General features: G+C 39.7%; 1 protein-coding gene across 12 annotated transcripts in view; it reads left to right on the top strand.

Moving 5' to 3' along the window:
- Positions 1-19,548, top strand: part of LOC118512377 (ubiquitin carboxyl-terminal hydrolase Usp2-like) — an 87,546-nt gene that overhangs the window by 6,394 nt on the left and 61,604 nt on the right. For 11 of the 12 annotated variants that reach the window (XM_036056766.1, XM_036056837.1, XM_036056802.1 and 8 more), the window contains 2 exons: positions 9,124-9,564; positions 11,599-11,846. In XM_036056766.1, the coding sequence (XP_035912659.1) occupies positions 9,171-9,564; positions 11,599-11,846 (642 nt within the window). In that variant the 5' untranslated portion in view covers positions 9,124-9,170. The remainder of the gene's footprint in view (positions 1-9,123; positions 9,565-11,598; positions 11,847-19,548) is intronic. The other variant, XM_036056848.1, reaches the window with a different exon arrangement.

A 19,548-nucleotide genomic window follows, 5' to 3' on the forward strand; every position in this document is an offset into this window, starting at 1 on the left:
CTTTCGATCGAATTGTAAACGAAAATCGCGTCGTGTTTAGATGTAATTTGTACATTGTTGTTCCTATTTGTAAACACGTTTGTAAATAAATGTTTTATAAAAAAATCGGAACAATACCTTATATAATGCCACTGAAATTATATTTTTAATTAAATTGTAAACGCTTACGTACCAACGCGTGTCAACAGTGTTCGATTCTCCCTAAGAATCTTTCTGCACTAATACCAACAACACCAATCCTCTTTGGATCGTAATTGTAAATGAAAATCGAGTCGAGCACGACGTGTTCGATATTCTTTCTCCATTTATTTTGTTTTTCTTCCTGTTGTTCGTTGGTATCGTGCAGTCGAACATGTTTTCTTCTTTAGTTCTTACAGCTTCATTGCATTAAAATGGTACTCATCGCAGGGGCGGAAGGTGAAATTCACACAGTTAAAGCGAGAGAAAGCGATGAAAAAGCGAGAGGTCAACATGGAAACTTCGGCTTTTGTTAGTAGGGTATTCGGTTTTTCTCCCGAATACGGCCGATTCATCTACAGGTATTCATCTACAGGTCAAAGGGAGAATGGCGACAGTCCGTCGCATTCATACGTATGGCGTTAAATGCTAATACAAATCAGGTTTAAAGTAGTGTGTGTAGACTTCAGCTCATTTTCGGGTTGGAAACTGGGTTTTCTACTAACCCCGTGTAGACAGACCCATTGTTGGGAAAGAATCTATTGGCAGATAATTCTCAAACATTGGTTTTAAGAATAAAACTGTCGAAGACATTATATTGATATTGAGGACCAAAATCAATCAACAAAAAGATGTTCAATTTTCCCAAAATTTCAGAAAATTACTTGATTGATTGTGGTCATTTATTTCTGATAGATCTTAATGCTGGTAACATCTACCCGTATTCGCAAATTTTTTCGACGAGGCGCTGCGCAACATGCGGCATTTGAAGCATTTCTTAAAGATATCAACGGTTGGCGGTTGATCGAGGGTTGGCCGAGCTCACCTGGGATAAGGTGCCCTTTCACAGTTTGGAGAAAGAAATGTCTGCAAATGTAGTGAATTGTGTTATTTTTTGTAGTGTAGTTTTAAACAATACGGCCAGGCCATTCTACATGAATAAAAAAATCGGGTATTGCAATTTATAATGAATTCAAAATACAGAGCATAAAATGGAAATCTGGACACTTTCTAATCGAGTTATTGTTGGATTTTGAGGACTATTTTCTTAACGTTAGGCTGGACAGTCATCATTATCTTTTCGCTAATATTTTGATACACCTCTAAACTCAACTCAAATCAACCTCTGACAAAAACTAATTGAAAATCGATTATCAAATGCCCAAAACGGATAACATAGTCCAAAAAGTTCTTTTTTTTTAAAGCCAAACGTTAATTTGGCGTTTTTATAAAAATGATTAGAATTTTACCGTTGAAACAAATTGTAAATATTTGGTTTTTATTTGTTTTAGCTTCTAACATGAATTTAAGTAGTTTTAAAATAATTTCTGCTCATTTTAATGCATGCCACATGTTTTTTTAACGTGCCACATGTTCGTTGAACTATATGTCTGATTCGCTTGACGTATGTTGCAAGGAATGAGGTAACAACTATTTAAGAAAAAAGCCCTTTAATTTATATCTGATGATCAGCAAAATATTTTTAAGTAATTTGGTGACTTTTTCAAAGGCCACATATATGGTAATCACGGCGTGATGTATGGATTAAGTAAAATACATGATCTCCAATATCTAAGCACTGTCCTTCATGATTTGATTAGACCTATTTATGTAATGGTTTATCTTTACTATGACACAAAAAATTGAGCTATCCAGTTCAATGGACCAACATAAAAGCCTACAAAATAGCAACAATTTCTATAATTTCTACACAACATTTCTCCTGAAAAGTTTTGGCTTTTTTGGCAAGTACCCATTAGCCAAAGTGATCATTATTGTGTTTTTTTTATTCATAAAGAACGGCCTGGCCGTATTGCTTAAAGCTAAATTACAAATATCAGTACAATTCACGATGGTTTGGAGACATTTCCTTCTCCAAACCATGAAAGGACACCTTATCCTGGGTGAGCTCGGTTGAACCGTTAATAGTATATCCATCATCCAGTAGTGGTAGTGGTAGTGTCCAGTGGTAGTGTTGGTTGCGAGAGTGGGTATCGTAAGTGATCATCTCATCCCGTTTGTTTTGGGAAATGTCATCGTCAGTTTTCGGCGTGTCGAGATCCAGCGTTCTTCCATCCCTCTGTCTTGTCAGCATTGATTGACCGTTACTTATCCATAAAAATGCTGGGAATTATCGTCCTGCGAAGACCATCGGAGATTGACTTTGTATCCTCTTTTAATGAGGTATCTACTATAAAAGGAGAACTTCACGACCCTAGCAAGCTGGCACGATTTACATTTTCTGGACTGCTAGGGTGTACCTGTAAAGAAGCAAAATCATGATATGTGTCGATGATTTTGCATTTAGATCCTATCTCATGCAGTGTGTTGAAGTTCTCGATTATCGATGGGTTTGAGACAGTAGAGCGTATGAGAAGGCGAAGCGAGAGTAGCTCAAAACGGAGCGCTAGCGGCATCACTCCACACATGACTTCGAGCGATATCGTGTGGGTTGATTTCATACAGCCCAATGCGATTCTCAGACAACGAAACTGGATGCGTTCTAGACGGATTAGATGCGTCTTGGCTGCTCAATGGAAGCATATGCATCCATATTCCAAGACGGACAGTATCGTTGTCTTGTACAGCTTAAGGATGTCTGATGGGTGCGCACCCCACCAGAATCCGGTAATTGTTCTGAGAAAGTTGATTCTTCTGTAGCATTTTTTGACAAGATAATCAATATGTGACCTCCACACATTCTTGCTATCGAACCAAACGCCTGATATCGGAAAGTTCTGGCAATGGATATCTTTTTGTTATACAGGAGTATATCAAATCTAGGGTTTACCAAATTGTTGCGACAATTGCTCTCGGTGCAAAGAAAAACGAGAAAATGAGCATTTCCGTTTTCTCGGCTGAAAACTCGATTCCTAGGTTTCTGGCCCACACTTCTAGGTTGTCCAGTGTGGTTTGCAAAGGTCTTTGAAGATCGGTGATGTTGTTGCTGGCGACTGATACAACACCGTCGTCCGCCAATTGATGTAAGCTGCATGCTGGTGCCAGGCAGGTATCAATGTCGTTAACATAAAAATTGTACAACAAGGGGCTCAAGCACGACCCTTGTGGTAGTCCGTAGAAACTGACCCTCCGAATTTTCAGATGGCCGTTGTCGAAATTCATCGCCTTTTCAGAAAGGAGGTTAAAAATGATGTTGTTTAATCTTGGGCTTAAGCCCGCAGTTTCTTACTTTTGACACAGCACATGTACTGATACTGAATCAAAAGCCCCCTTGACGTCAAGAAATAGAGAGGCCATCCTTTCCAGCTCTCTCTATTTCGAGAGAGAGAATGAGCCAGCTCTATTTCGGATACAAGCAGCGCCAAGCAATCGTTGGTACCCTTACCTTTGCGAAATCCAAATTGGGTACTTGACAAAAGGCCATTGGATTCGAGCCAGTTGTCCAATCAAAAAAGAATCATTTTCTCAAATAGTTTTCGCAGACTCGATAACATCGAAATCGGTCGATACGAGTCGTACTCTGATGCTGGTTTGCCAGGATTCAACAGGGCGATAACCTTCACCTCCCTTCATTCCAACGGGACGGCGTTAAGCTCCAACATGATGTTGAAAAGCCTCAACAGCCGTTTCTTCGCCAGGTCTGGAAGGTTATGGAGCAACTTGTTCCTGATACGATCCATTCCTGGTGAGGAATTATTACTGGAGTACAGTGCAAGCGAAAGCTCGACAATTGTGAAGGGTGCATCCATTGAGGAATCAGTACCAGGTGCACTTTTATTAAAAGGAGGTGCTTGAGCGAAATCTGGGCAGACTTTCTGAGCAAATGGCTTTAGCCATGCCCCGGAAACTCTTTCGCTCTCGTTGGACGCTCTGCTATTTCGCATCCTTCACGCCATGCTCTGAAGCGATCTGAACGAAGTGGAAGGACATAGGTTGGTTACATACCTCCTCCAGTAGCTTCTCTTCTTTGCTTTAAGCAAGTTTTTGCACTTGCGCTCCAGTCCTCTATATTGTTCATATAGATCTGTGGAGGCAGTAGCTTTATACTGGGAAAAGTCCTTCCTCTTCGCTGAGAATGCCGCTTGACAGTCCGCGTCCCACCCAGAAGTTTGGGGTCTCAAAAATGTCCTTGCTTGGGGGGCGGTCTTGTTTGGGCACTAAGAGCGCACTCGTTTATTGCTTGAACAAGATTTTTATATTCCTCGTCAGGGAAGAAACTGGGTTCTACACGGCGCAGCCAAGCAAACATTAGATCGCCGTATTTCGTCCAGTCGATGTTCTTCGTCTAATCACATTCGACGAAGACTGGATCGGCTGTACGATTCCCATTGATAATAGAGATCTCTATTGGCAAGTGGTCACTGCCAAGGGGTCTTGGATCACCTTCCACTTTGAATCCAGCCCTAAGGATGACGTACATAGAGATAGGTCTATTGCGCTATTACGTGCCATAGGAGATGACACCCTAGTTGCTTCACTAGAGTTTAAGATGGTCAATCTAAAGGTGTCCCAGAAATCCCTAATGATTGGTGCTCGACTATCATCGTGCAAGCAACCCCAATCTTGTCCATGAGCGTTAAAATCGCCTAGGTAAAAAAACGGCTTTGGAAGAACCGTAGCTAACGTTTCAAGATCCTTTTTGATCTTCTCAGAGTCAAGATTGGCTCCCGGTGGGATATAAATAGACGCAATCGAAAGGTCAAGATTTCCTAGCTTTGCCTGGATGGCGACGTATTCAATGCCCTCGGGTGTAGGGAGGTGTATTCTGTTGAAGCTGTGGCTACTTCGAATACCAATCAAAACTCCCCCACCACGCCTACCACTAGCTTGGTCAAATCGATCTTGACGAATAATATTATATCCCGGGAAGGTTATTTGCTTTTCGGAAGAGAGCCAAGTAATCATTTTTGTGTTATCAGCTATAGAAAACTGTATAAGATATTTTATTTATAAGAAATGATCAGTATATTTTATAAAAAAATACTTTCAGTTCTCGACAAACATGCTGTGTCTTTATCTCGCTAGTTTTATAACCGTCAATTCGGTTTTCGGTTCGATTGGTATTTAAGCGTTATGATCAGTAATTTGGATCTTAAAATGGAATCAAATGAGTCTTGTATTAAATTTGGGGAATTCAAAATAATCATAGAAAGCTTTTATATTTAATGTTTCGTGAACGATATTTCTTGTGTGGTTTTCCCCGTCTTGAAGGAACTATAATTTGACCATTTTCTGTAGCTTTGTGGCTGGTATTGTTTAATATAACAAAAAATAATAGAATTGCATAATCCTCAAAATTCCTACAAAGTGGTCCATTCCTTTCACATTTAAAATGGATAAATATCAAGTTCTGTCTCTCTATCTTTGGTTTACACAATTTAATGAAAATAACCATTAAATTTTCAATAAAACTTTTCACCATTAAAAGCAATGTATGATACTGTTTTAAAAATTCAGAGTTGATTGTTCTATTCATTTCATATGAAATTGCTAAGAAATGCGGTTGCCCAGATTTTTGCACGTTGTTTTGCACAAGTCGGATTTCGCGCTATATTTTGTTCATATCGGCCATTTGCTAACCGATTTTCTTGCGGTCTTTTATCAATTAATTTATATAAAGGTGTATAAAGACATAAGAGAAAAAAGAATGATTATTGTCCAACGCTAGGTTAAGAAAATCGTCATTCAAGTCCAGCAATGGTTTGATTTCAAGCTGTTCGGATTTCTGTTTGAGGCACTGTGTAACGAAAATTGAACTAACCCGTGTTGTAATTCTATTAACTATTATGTTACTTTTTTAAAAACACTCTTACTAATTTAAATTATAATTCATTTTACATAATGAAATTTATTTTCCCTCCCTATTTTTATGTTTTGTTAAATATAGCTTTAATTGCTAATTTTAGGTATGCATGGTTTACCGAGTTATTTTGCGTAAAGGTTTATTTAACATATAGATCTCGTAATAGTCAATATTTATCTTGACATCTTGGATTTATTGTTACCGGTAAGCGTCCTTGGCTATTTATTGGTGACTTGTTTGTTTAGGCACAAACAATTTTAGTGCTTTAAATTTTATTGTTTATTGACTTCTCACACAATATCAAGAGGTACCAAACCCTAAATATTGCTCAAAATAATTGTTGCTTGGAGTTTTCAATGAATGCTACACGCATCCAAACCGTCACATCGCGTTTACGATTCGGACTTCCAACTGTCATCTTCTTTTCCATTGTGATTCCAAGAGCTGCCAAAACCCTTCTGTTGCGAGACCTGTATTTTCAATAGAATCTTGCGATGCAATTGGCATATTTTGTCGGTCTTTAAATATATTTCCATTTCGGTCGCGTATTTCCATTCCATCTGGATGGATTTCGATGGCTTCCATATGATTTTCGACACAAATTTCAAAATGAACCCACATGAAACGTAAACAAACAATGTGTGAGAAAATACTGCTGTTATGAAACAATTGTGAATTTTTATAGATAAATTGCAGTAAAAACATATTTAAGACATTACTTTCATAGTTCATCTTCATTTCATAAGTAGTTCTTGCAATCTATTGAGTCCTACGCACTTGAAGAATTGACTTGAGGAATCGAGAGTTGAAAATCATTTGGAAGGATTTTTTATACATTCGGATGGATAAGAATTACTCGACAGAAATGGAAATACATATCAAGATCGACTAAATATACCATTCATCTCACAAAGTGACCAGGTAAACACTGAATATATTTTAAATAGATAAAAGTCAATAAAATTGAGCAATATGGCCAGGTCGTTCCTTATGAATAAAAAAGACAATAAAATTGCTTTTAAAACATCTTATTTATACACCGTCTAAGTGTAAGACCAGTGTTCTACTGTTGATTGTTGAAAAAGCCATCGAAATACACCCGTTTGGAGTGGAAATACTCAAAAGAAATAGATATACATTTAAAGACCGACGAAATATGCCATTTACTACTGTGCCCGAAAAATAAAGTGACCGCGTTATTTCTGCAATGGTTTTTTTATTAGTCCAAATGAAGGTTTTCACTTACGAATTAATCCGATGTAATGCACCTCTTCCACCTCTTCTCCCACTCCTCGAAGCAGGTGGAAAACGCGGATGCTGGGATGTCCTTTAATCCCGCCGACGCTGCGGTTTCTATCTCTACAATAGTGTCAAAACGGTGTTCCCGAAGCGGCCGTTTTAGCTTGTTGAACAGCCAGAATTCGGCTGGTGCTAATTTTGACCAATACGGTGGATGCAGAACAACATGGGTCCCAGTTTTTGCGAAAAACTTCCACAAAATGATGGCCGTTTTGGAGGGCGCATTATCGTGGTGCAAAAACCAGCTGTTGTTTCTCTACAAATCCGGCCGCCTTCGCTGCATGGAGGTCCCAACACTTTCCGAAAGGACGACGCCACCAACGATTGTTGACGACTAAATACTTAATTTGGACGACGTGGGCGTCGTCGGTCGAGGTGGATGGTCTCCGCGGACGGTCCTCGTCTTGGACCTTCTCACGTCTCATTTTTCTTCGACATAGATTCTTCTCCGAAGGCTCTTTGTAACATCTGCAACGTTTCTGCAGCGTTTATTTTATTGCGCAAACATAATTTTATACATGCGCGTTGCTCCACAAACATGTACAAGGTCAATATGGACAAAAACACTTGGCGCAGCCCCGAAATCAAATTGTCACTTCTTGCCGGGTTGATGTTGTGACTTGAAACGTGGCAGATCTGATAAAAACGTAATTATTGATAACCGAAAAATTAAAACAAAGGGCTTCTTATGGCACGCGAAATTTGACATCCAATGTCACCTTTCGGACACAGTAGTATATCGCAGGCGTACGCCTGCCGTACGCAGGGCTGACTACTTTGCTACGGGTTAAATCAAATCACAGAAAGCCAGAAATGACAGGCCGAGACCTCTCGAGGTTGTATTGCCAATGAAGAAGAAGTACTGTTGTAAATACTGTTTTTCCATAGCAGATGAATTATTGCATTTAAATACTTTCTGTCATATCTCTATTATTTAGGATTTCATCAGTTCCTTCGTTTAGCCTCCTTTTTTGTTTTGTTATCTTTTGTTTGTTTCTGGCCCTATACAGTTAAACAGTATATTTGTGTTTATGCTCTTTTGTCCAATTATAGCATCTCTGTGCCGTAAACTATTTAGTTTACATAGGCAAAATTGTGGTTCCTCCATTGGCTATTGCATCGGCCACTTCATTCCTTTTATCCCTGCGTGGGTCTGATTCCAAAAAAAATATTGTGATTGGTGTATGTGGTAGGTCGCCGATATTTTTTTCGTATGAGTCTTTTTATCAACCATGCTCAATGGCAGATATGTGAAGATAATGCTAGGTTTGCTGGATGCGCCTCTGCATTTGCTGCGGCAGTCATCGCTGTACTCTAAGCCGAAAAATTTTAGTACTGTTCATATTTTACACGATACAATCCATGTATCCTTTGTTGTATTGAAAAAATCGGATCAATAATATTTTTCATGAATAATGACCAGGAATCTAGAATATCGCTTATGATTTGAGCTTTTGTACGTTTGGAAATGCAATGTTTCCAAAATTAATTGAAGAAGGGCGTGTCCTCTACCGAATATTGAAAATATGCAAGATTTTGCATTTAGGGGCTGAAATATTGGAGTCACTTTACGATCTAAATGGCATATTTTGTTGGTCTTTACATGTATTTCCATTTCGGTTGAATATTTCTATTCCATCCGAATGTATTTCGAAGGCTTCCACATGATTTTTCAAATGTTTCTGCTGTTTTGGAGCGATTAAATCCAATAATTGCTCTTTTTAATATTCTCAAGTGTTTCATGTAGCTCAATATTATTATTCGATAAGCCACGTATTGGAGTACTATATAGTACAAATAGTACAATATAGTACAAACCTATTGGAGATGATCATTTGCAACGCATACATAATTTTTTCTCCCTTGAATCTTCCATTACGCAGGCCGCCTCATTTGACTGGAAAACATTTGATACAAAATAAGGTGGAATATGCCAGTAATATCAGCGTATTCATCCAGTGGCAGTAGATACATTCAACCGTCTACACTGACAAAATCAAACTACTCCGATCGTTTATACTATTCACCACTTCAAAGCAGTAACAAGACATGCATCATTAGCAACGGTGGTCTTTATCGGAAGAGCGGTTATCGTTTTGGTAATCCCTTCACGCAAGCTACTTCAACTTCCTTTAACTACCGACGAGAGGAACGTGAGTTAAGCAACAGCCGCACTATTACCAAAAACAAAGAAGCTACATCCGACAGCCGTAAAACCTCTGTTGATACAAACAACCCCAATACTAATTGTTTTGATACTATCAAAAACAACGAGCGCAGATCCTCGAACAACAATAGATACTCATCGACGATCAGCAATTACGGTACTTTGTTTGTATTATTGAAATTCTAATTAGTAACTGAAATAAATGAAACACAAAACAAGGGTTTATACAGTGTCAGACAAAAGAATAAGATCACTTGATGTTTTAAAGTTGTAAAACTGAGGTTATAGTGTCAATTTTTAACGGATTGACTTCGTTTCTTCTGCAACATTTTGTTTCAGATGTTGGCAAAACATTTCTATCATTGTATCAAATGGGATGTCGATTTTAAGTTTCTTTTTGTTACTGTAATGAAAGTATGTCCAAAAAATAGGCTAAATTCTGCATAGATGCTACCCTCCCCCCCACCCACGGGCACTCATTTTTACAAGTAAGTTACGCAAAAGAGTATCTTTTTCAGACCTTATACGATAATTATTTATTGATATATTTATTATTTACAATTATTTTCAATTATAAATAATATTATTAAAACCATTTTTAACAATTTTGCTTAACTTTTACCTAAATTTAAGGTAACGCAGTAGCCGTAAGGGGGGAGGGGGGGGATTGGCATCTATTCATAATTTAGACAAAAAATAAGCCTATTCATATAACTTAAAAATCGAACAATTTTTTTATGGATTTGGGCATCCACTCTTTCAATTTTTTATCCTCTACATTGTCAAGCTTTGTTATCAAAAAGTTAGATTTTTAAGGTCACAATTTTTTTAGATTAATATTTTTTTTTCGTGACGATTTGTGAGTTCTTGTAAAAAAAATGAAAATGGACTTAAGATGTTGAGGGTGCTTTAACCAAAGTTTTCTTTGATAATACCTAGTAGAAATATCGAAAGCAGTTTGAAAAACGGGCATAGAAGTGGTCTCATTCTGTTGTCCGTTTCTGTTTATATATATATATATATATATATATATATATATATATATATATATATATATATATATATATATATATATATATATATGTTTGTTTCAAGTTGTACAATTCATATATGTGTGGGGTCTATGATGACTTCAGTTAGAAAGCCGTTAATTTTTAAGCAGTTTGTGTTACACATTTGAGCAATCCTACAGAAATAATACACGTCACTCCACTTTTCGAATGTACGCTAAGCGCGTCATAAATTTCAATTATATTAGAAGAAGAAATGTTTCGTGTTTGACGTCCTCCATTAAGTTTTAAATCTTTTCAAACAATATGTGTCTTTACAAACCTAGATAATTGACCTAAAATCTTACTGATATAATTATTTACGTTTATAGAGCGTAGTTGGTTTATGAACTGACTTCGTGTCGAACATCATATGGAAAGATTTAAAATACATTCGGATGGTATAGAATAACTTGAAGGAAATGAAAATACATATAAATCAAACGAAATATGCTATTTATATCACAAAGTGACTCGGTAAATCCTGTAGTATCGTAGTATTCACCACCTCTCCTGCTAAGTTGTTACTATATTTCTACAGGGTAGCTGTATGTTGCAGAGTAAAATTATTTCTGATAAGTCCATCTACTCTCTTCGCCCACTTTGATTTTGGCGATGGCTATTTTCATATCAAGTTCATGTTTCAGTTGATCTACCAAATAAGCAGCATTTCGGCTGCTCGTCTAAATAAAAAAGGCTAAGTTCATCATAGACCTCAATATTTGAAAGGAATTTGAAATATAACTTGATAAATGAAATCATTTTGATCACAGTACTTACTAACCCTTTCTTCTCGAACGTTAACTCTTGCTCACCATTGGAGCACAACAACAACTCGAGTGGTGACTTTCGCTTACCATATGGTCCGGTAGAAATAATCAGATGATACAAACAAAACGGATGTACATAGCAAGATGCTCCAATACAACATAACAGAAATGATCGACTACATTAACGTAAAAATCGGAAGGCGCTTTCATGAGAAACGCAATGCATCTCGAGTCGCCGATTCGCTCGTGCAAAATCGCTCTCGAGAACAAAGGGTTAAAAAGTCTGGTACAAAATTGTAATTTGTATTGCCGACAGTATACTTAAAAAAATTAAGTACCATTTTAATTATATTCTTTCATATTTTAAAACAGCTACACCTACTAGCATCAGAAGCAGTGGTAACTATATTTCGAATCTGCGTAACACAGCTTTAAGCGGGGCTGAAATATATCAACGCTATAGTATCTCAACCTTCAAGCCATCGGTGAGTGTCGCGTCACGCATAACTCAATCGAGTTTAGCTTATGCTGGAAGTTTACCTGAAACAACAAATACAGTTAAAGAATCATCAATTGTTGTTTCACAAGCGGATAAATACGAAAGCATCTACAATAATAAGGTAATCATGTTAATTATTTGATTTGTATTTTATGTTTTATTGTTTGCATTGAGTTCCTTAATTTCGTGTAAAGATGAAATTGCTTATAGCAGGCTCTCAGCTTCACATTTGTTGATATATTTTGAACTGGTGGCGAGTTTTTTTTATCAACATTGTTTATTTAAGCAATTTAAACCCTTGCTGACATGAAGAAGCTCGGGTATATGTGGGAACGTCGTGCAGGTTTTACAAAGAGCATTGAAACAAAGAACAAAGAACACTATAACTATTGTATAGTTACAATGATTGACAATTATCAATTAACAGCGGGTTTAAGTTATGATTTTCCCTCACTACCAAGGTATATGGATATAGAAGGTAGAGTTGTTTAGAGCAAATTGACATTTCACGACCTGACATAACAGTTCCGTGGTGATCGAGGGGAAGGGTATTGAGAAGAGTGATAGAAGCGTCGGAGGAGGTGCCGGTGGTGGTATCGCTTGCGATTTTATGACGAAAAATGCAACCAAATATCGTCAATCCTCTGTGGCACAACATTTGATATGCGAAGATGACCCATAAACTAGCGAAATTGCTCAAGGGACTGAGAATCGAGGCTGTTTGTTCATGTTGGTAGCCTCATACCATATGTTTTTGTAAACAAACTCCGACATAACTCAACTAAAATGGTGGGCTGTCAAATCGACAAAAATTCACCTTCTAAATACATACACCTTGATCAGATCACTGATTTAGAAAATTTTCAAAAAACCCTACTTTTTATATTCGTCAAAAACCGCTTGGCTGTAATGCTATAAAAAACTACTTCATCGTATGAAAAAAGTTTTGACTTCCAACTCTTATTAACAATTAATATTACAGACTAATTCTTACAGCTATACCAGATTGACTTTTCTGATTTTTTATTTTAACGCTCTCAATCACTTTTGGGGAGTTTGGGAATTTGGTTAAGGATTATAAGGTTTCAGGGGATTTTTTGGAGATCAAGACAAGGACCAAAATACATCTTTATATATTTATTTATTTATTTATGTTTCAATTGTGACGGCAAGCGCCGTATAGTCAGCAACGCATGTGCTGATGTATTACAATTCACCAAAAATAACAAAAAATAGCAAAAGGCATTTCCTCCCTGTTATTTAGTCTTGTCCCGGGCATGCTCGGTGGTGGATGAGCACTGCAGTGTGATTGTTCAGGTTTATTGTGGAGATTGTATCGAAGTTTTGGTCCGGGTCTATTGTTGTATAATGATATGTTGATGGTATTGCTGTGTTTGGAACGGAACGTCATCCTTCCGTGTAGCGGATCTCGACATGCTCATGCTCGACAAGGCCAGCACCGGACTTGGGAACTATCGGGGAGTTGCACCCCGTAATAACAGAGACTCTGAGACAGAGACAGACGTTGGACCCACCGATCCCCTCCCAACCCAACGCCAGCAAGACCGGGTTCCTCGTGGTTCGTGGTTGATGGGGCCAACAAGGCCAATCGGAGATAAAGAACACTGTTACAGAAAAATCTGGCTCACTTTTTAGAACATCGTCGTTATATAACCAGAATGCTGATGCTCCGTAAACAGATCATCCGTTCTACTACATAAAAAATAAGACAAAGACAACACAACAAAAAACAAAAAAGGAATTGAGGATAAGGAATTAGGATTGGACGGATAATGGGGATGCGGAATCAAAGGATAAGAATATTGTTTCTGGCGAATCGGAAGATGAGCCTGATGTACGGAAGGTGCTTAATCACCAACACTTCTCTTATTTCTATACACGGTCGTCTGCCGATGCTCTCGACTGCGCCCAACAAGGAGGGTCTTGCAGTTTCAAACTTCATGCAGGACCACAGAAGGTGATCCACATCGTGAAATCCGTCACCGCAGTCACACACCTTTGTCTAAGCCAGAGTTATACACTGAAGATGAGCATTCAACGCGAAATGATTCGACATAAGTCGAGACATCATGCGTATGAATGCCCGGTCTACAGAGAGCCAACCGAACCAAGACCGTAGGGACACTGTTAGTTGGATAACGAACCGTTGTTGAACCAACCACGCGAGGGAATGGTCGATTCGGAAACCTACGCGTAGATTCCTTTACTTTATTAGAATCGCTAGAGTCAAGCGGTTAACCTTTTTTCCTGGATAACCAGGAGAAGTTTTTATCGGTGGACTCGCGCATCAACTAACGCAGTGTTGGACAACGGGAAGGACCAGTTTAAGCCGTCAAGCGGGTTAGCCTTTTTTCTTGGATGACCAGGAGTAGTATTTAACCGTGAACCGAAGCTGGCTAGTTTCGCCTAATTCTTCCGACGGAGTGGGGAAACACAAAAGAAGTGCTGGACCAACATCCATAGGAAAGTCAAACCTGAAAATTTCCTCCCTCAAATCAAGAAACTTCTCTGCACCTAACGTTAACATTTACGAATACGCGTTTTCCGCTTTCTTGTTGCATGTTGTCAATAATGAAACGCATTCTAATGTTTATCCGAAGCTATGACGCCCAACAAAGAGTTGGTTCTTCGCGTAGGCGTGTCGATCGTGTGAAGCACGTGATCCGAACCTTTCGTTTATATGACCATGCACATGAGATGTTGTTTCTTTGCGCGCCTTGTCCCTTATTCGTGAAACTGATTGCAGCGATAATGTATGCGCTGGGCTTAAACGTTAACCCTTTTCGTTGCATGCTCCTTTCTCTCATATTTTGTCACATGGCCTGTGTTTACAATTATGATTTCCTTATGTTTTGGCCTACCCGAACTTGTTATCATTGTTTACCATAGTTTTGTGTTTGTTTCGATTTGACGCCTAACTTTGAGTTTAGGTTTTTCTCCTTTTCCTAAAACAATACTTTATCTGTGAGAATCAATCCCAATCGAAAGATATTTAATTATTTATGGTTGTTTATTTAACTCTTGCATGTCAGTTAGTTTAGATCAATTTTATTTTGTCGCGTTCGCAACAGACACTTGCGGAAAGATCGAGAAAAGGAATCGCCCGAGATCATCCGCTTCCCACAAGCTCTGCCAGCGAGACAACAAAAGTTGCTGTGATAGACGAAGAAACTCTCGGGCCGAGATTGGACAGTCGTAAAATGCGCCTTGTTGGACGCTTGCTTTGGCCAGTGAGTCTGCCTTCTCGTTGGCGGGAATTCCACAATGAGAAGGTACCCAAATTAGCGAAATCCTGAACGCCTTGTCAAACATTGAGCCAAGCAATTCTATGATTTTCATGGTAAGGAAATCCTGACTCTTAACAGCCTTCGGGGATCGTAGTGCTTCAATAGCGCTAAGGCTATCTGTAAAAATGAAGTACTGATCCGAAGGTCTCGCTGCTATCATCAATAGTGCGTACAAGATTGCGGCTAGTTCTGCGGAGTAAACACTGCATGTATCCCGCAATTTGAAAAAATGCTTCGGCGGCATCAATCACTACAAACACCGAAACTGGTGCTCTCCTTAGAGGACGATCCATCAGTGTAATACTGGCTACTTTGGTCTAAACAGCCATACTTATCCCCGAAAATGCCCGAAACTACCATCGAACATTCGTCTGTTGTTAAAAGGGAACTGTAGGTTTCAAGAAGGGCAGCACGGTTTAATGCCTGTGGAGCGCTAGGATGCACTTGTAGTGCAACAAAATCTTCGTAGATTTTCAAGATCTTGCTCTTAGAACCTGTCTCTAGAAGCGCTTTAAAATTTTCTTCGATCAAGGGATTTGATACTGAAGAACGGACTAGAAGGCGAAGCGACAGCATTTCAAAACGTAGTTTTAGCGGCATCACTCCGGTCATCACTTCTAGGGACATGTTGTGTGTGGATTTCATGCTCCCTAGTGCGAGTCTAAGACAACGATACTGTAGCCTCTCTAGTTTGAGGATATGCGTGTTGGATGCCCAATGGAAGCATATGCTTCCATATTCCAACACGGATAGTACTGTTGTCTTATACAGTCGCAGGACGTCTGATGGATGTGCGCCCCACCAGAATCCTGTGACTGTCCTTAGAAAGTTGATTGACTTTTGCTGCATTTTTGCACCAGATGGGTGGTATGTGTACTCCAGTTTAGCCTTGAGTTGAACCAAACACCAAGGTATCGAAAATTGTCGGTAGTTGATATCTTTTCACCGTACAAAAAGACATCAATTTTCGGGTCAAATAGTCTTTTCTCCCTGTTTTTCGTCGTGTCGCTGAAAGGAGAAAAGACTACCATCTCAGTTTTCTTTGCAGAGAACTTGAAACCAAGATTTTCAGACCACTCGGCAAGATTATCCAACGTGGTTTGTAAAGCCAGTTGTATTTCGGCGGCGTCCCTGCTTGCAAATGATATGACGCCGTCGTCAGCCAATTGTCTAATGCTGCAGTTCGGAGCTAGACAAGAATCTATTTCACTGACATAGAAGTTATATAAAAGGGGGCTCAAGCAGGACCCTTGTGCTAGTCCATGGAAACTGGTCCGCTAAAGCTGAACATGACCATTGTTGAAATACATAGCTTTCTCCGACAAAAGGTTGAACAGAAAGTTTTTCAACTTTAGACCCAGTCCCAAATTTTCTAATTTTTGACTCAGCTTGTATGGTGATACTGAGTCAAATGCCCCCTGTATATCCAGGAAAATAGATCCCATGTTCTGCTTGCGTGCACGAGCAAGCTCTATTTCTGTTACCAGAAGGGCTAAGTAGTCATTAGTACCCCTGGCTTTACGAAAACCAAACTGGGTATTTGAGAGAAGGTTGTTTGATTCCAATCATTCTTCTAACCGGAAAAGAATCATCCTTTCAAGGAGTTTCCTCAGACACGACAGTAACGATATTGGCCGATACGAATCGTGTCTTGATGGCGGTTTGCCAGGCTTCAAGATAGTGACAACTTTCACTTTCTTCCACTCTTGCGGGACGCTGTTGACCTCCAACATATTGTTGAAGATGCTTAACAGACGTTTCCTCCCTATGTCGCGAAGATTTTGATGCAATTTGCTACTAATCTGATCCAGACCTGGGGAGGAATTTTTGCAAGTGACAACTCTACCATTGTGAACGGTGAGTCCATCCTAAGGTCACTACTAGGCGCATGTTGTGTAAAGTTTTATGCAGAAACGAAATCGAGGCAAAGCTTGTGGGCAAATTCATACAGCCACTCGCCTGTAAAGCTTCCGCTCTCATTGATGTTGTTGCTGTTTCGCATCCTTCTAGCCATTCTCCAAAGCGAATTAAGTGAAGTGGCGGGGTCTAGATTATTGACGTATCTACTCCAATAACCCTTTTTCTTCGCCTTCAACAGGTTTTTGCACGTTCTCTCCAGTCCTTTATATTTTTCATATAAGGACCTCGAGCCCGTGTCCCGGAAGGCTTTAAATGCCTCACGCTTCTTGGTGAAAGCCGCTTGGCGATCCTTGTCCCACCAAGGAGTGGGAGGTTTTTTAAATGTCCTTGCTTGGTGGGAGCGCCTAGTTTGGGCCTCAAGGGCGCACTTGTTTATCAGTGAAACAAGTTTTTCGTACTCCTTGACAGGAGACAAATCTTCCAAGTCAAGTGAAAGCGAAGCGGCTATTAATTCGCCGTATCTCGTTCAGTCGATGTTCCTCGTTAAGTCACATTTAATGTGACTCTACTGGACATCCTCCCTTGATGTAGGAAATTTCTATCGGCAAGTGGTCACTGCCGGTAGGGTCCTGGATCACCTTCCAACTAATATCCAGGGCCATTGCTGATGGACATAGAGACAGGTCCAGTGCACTCGCCCTACTTTGAGGTGTCTGCATCCTAGTTGCCTCTCCTGAGTTAAGGATTGGAAAACCAAATCTGTCGCAGAAATCTGGGATGAAAGGAGTGCGAATGTCATCCTTTTCGCACCCCCAGTCGATTCCATGGGAGTTAAAGTCTCCCAGGATCAAAAGCGGTCCAGACAACACCGCTGCTAAATTTCCAAGATCTTCTTTGAACTTTTCAATTTTTTCATTTCATTATTGGCTATCGGGGGGATATAAATGGATTCAATTGTCACGTGAAGAACGCCCAGTTTTGCCTTAACTGCGTCACTTTCTATCATTTCTTGTCTAGGGGTATTCTGGTGAAAGTGTGATTCTTTCGAACACCAATCAGTACCCCCTCACCCCTAGTAACGCGATCTTCACGGATTATGTTATATCCCGGGAAGGATAGTTTAATGTCATCCGATAGCCAAATTTCACAGAGGGCAAACACATCGCAGTTGTGTTCGCCCACTAATGCTTTAAAGGAGTTTTGTTTGCCAAGTAAACTCCTACAGTTCCACTGTATGATAGTTGCCATGGGAGCCATTAACCATCCAGACGCAGCATCATAATTATGCATGGCCATTGAGCCAGCCACTGTTTGATCATCCCCTTCAGGAAAGGAAGAGCCCATGTAGCGATCATGTGCAGGTGCTGCGGGAGGTTAAGGGTCAGAAGGAGGGGCTCAAGGATCTCGGAAAGGGACGGAGTAGGGATCCTCGGGAAGCCCTTGGACTCAGTCGGAAAAGCTAGGTTTTCCAAAGGAACTTCGGTCCGAGGAGATCGCTTGTTCTTGGGATGCTTCCAGGCAATTTGTGGGCGGGAGTTTTGGGATCAGCGTCACGTTTCGGGACAGGTGGAGAAATTTTAGCGTGACGCTGTGGTGCCAAAGGTTTGTTTTTTGTCTTTAAGACTTTTCTTTGTACCTTTTAATAAGCTACTCACAGTACTTTTACCGATCTCAATGGCACCTGTTCGAGTGCAGTCGGATTGGCCTCGCCAATTTCAGCTGTGTTATCCAGCACTGCAAAGGGGTTCGATGCGTTTGCTTCCTCCAGAGCATCGCTGTATGAACCGCGAGCCCGTTCGGCTACCGTTTTGGTCTGCTCTCTTTGCAGCTTCCGGTACACAGGGCACAATGCAACCTCATGCCACTCCTCCCGACAGAGCGAACATTTCTGGGATGGGGCTTTGCACTCCTCGGTAGTGTGAGCTCCTTTGCATTTCCCGCAGAAAATCTTGCGAGTACAAAACGGATCGGCATGCCCAATCCGGCTGCACTTCGAACAGGTGGCTGAAGTGGGTATCCTTGGCACGTATAGCCGGTATCCGGAGGCCTTCAAGAATGAGGGCCTGCGGAAGTACCGTTCCCTTAAACGTGATCCGGAGGGAGAAGGTCGGGAGATATATTTGTTCATTTTTGTCAGATGCGTCTCTGTAGCTATTGTTTCCGACTTTTCCTGCGGTAGCAGCGGCTACAAGCAGATGTAGCTGTAAAATGCTCTTAAACTGAAACTCTATTGTGTTTATCACTGTGGATAAGATCGAATCAATTACGGCTTCAAAGAAAACTTTTAAATTTGACAAAAAATTAACTGTATCGCCTGAATTATTAATGAAACAGCAGGCAAATTGCTTTTTAAGTCATCAAATATGAATTGAAACTCTCATGCTGACACAGAGACAAAATAGCGGAATATATTGAGCATACAAAAAGTTACTTATAGATGCATTTTGAAAAATATTTGTATTTTAACGTAAAATTATATTAGAAACGTAATATTTTGTCAGTTTTAGAGAGCTTATATTGATAGAAACTCATTTTAAGCATAAAAAAAATGTGTTCATTTTTGTTCGATACAGTTTAAAAGCGTATAGGGAGAACTTTGTATGCACAACATGAACTTTATGCGCCTGACGACTATTCGAGTGAACTTCTTCTGCA

This window comes from Anopheles stephensi, chromosome X (genome assembly GCF_013141755.1).
Source record: "Anopheles stephensi strain Indian chromosome X, UCI_ANSTEP_V1.0, whole genome shotgun sequence".
In the NCBI taxonomy this organism is placed as follows: Eukaryota; Metazoa; Arthropoda; class Insecta; order Diptera; family Culicidae; genus Anopheles; species Anopheles stephensi.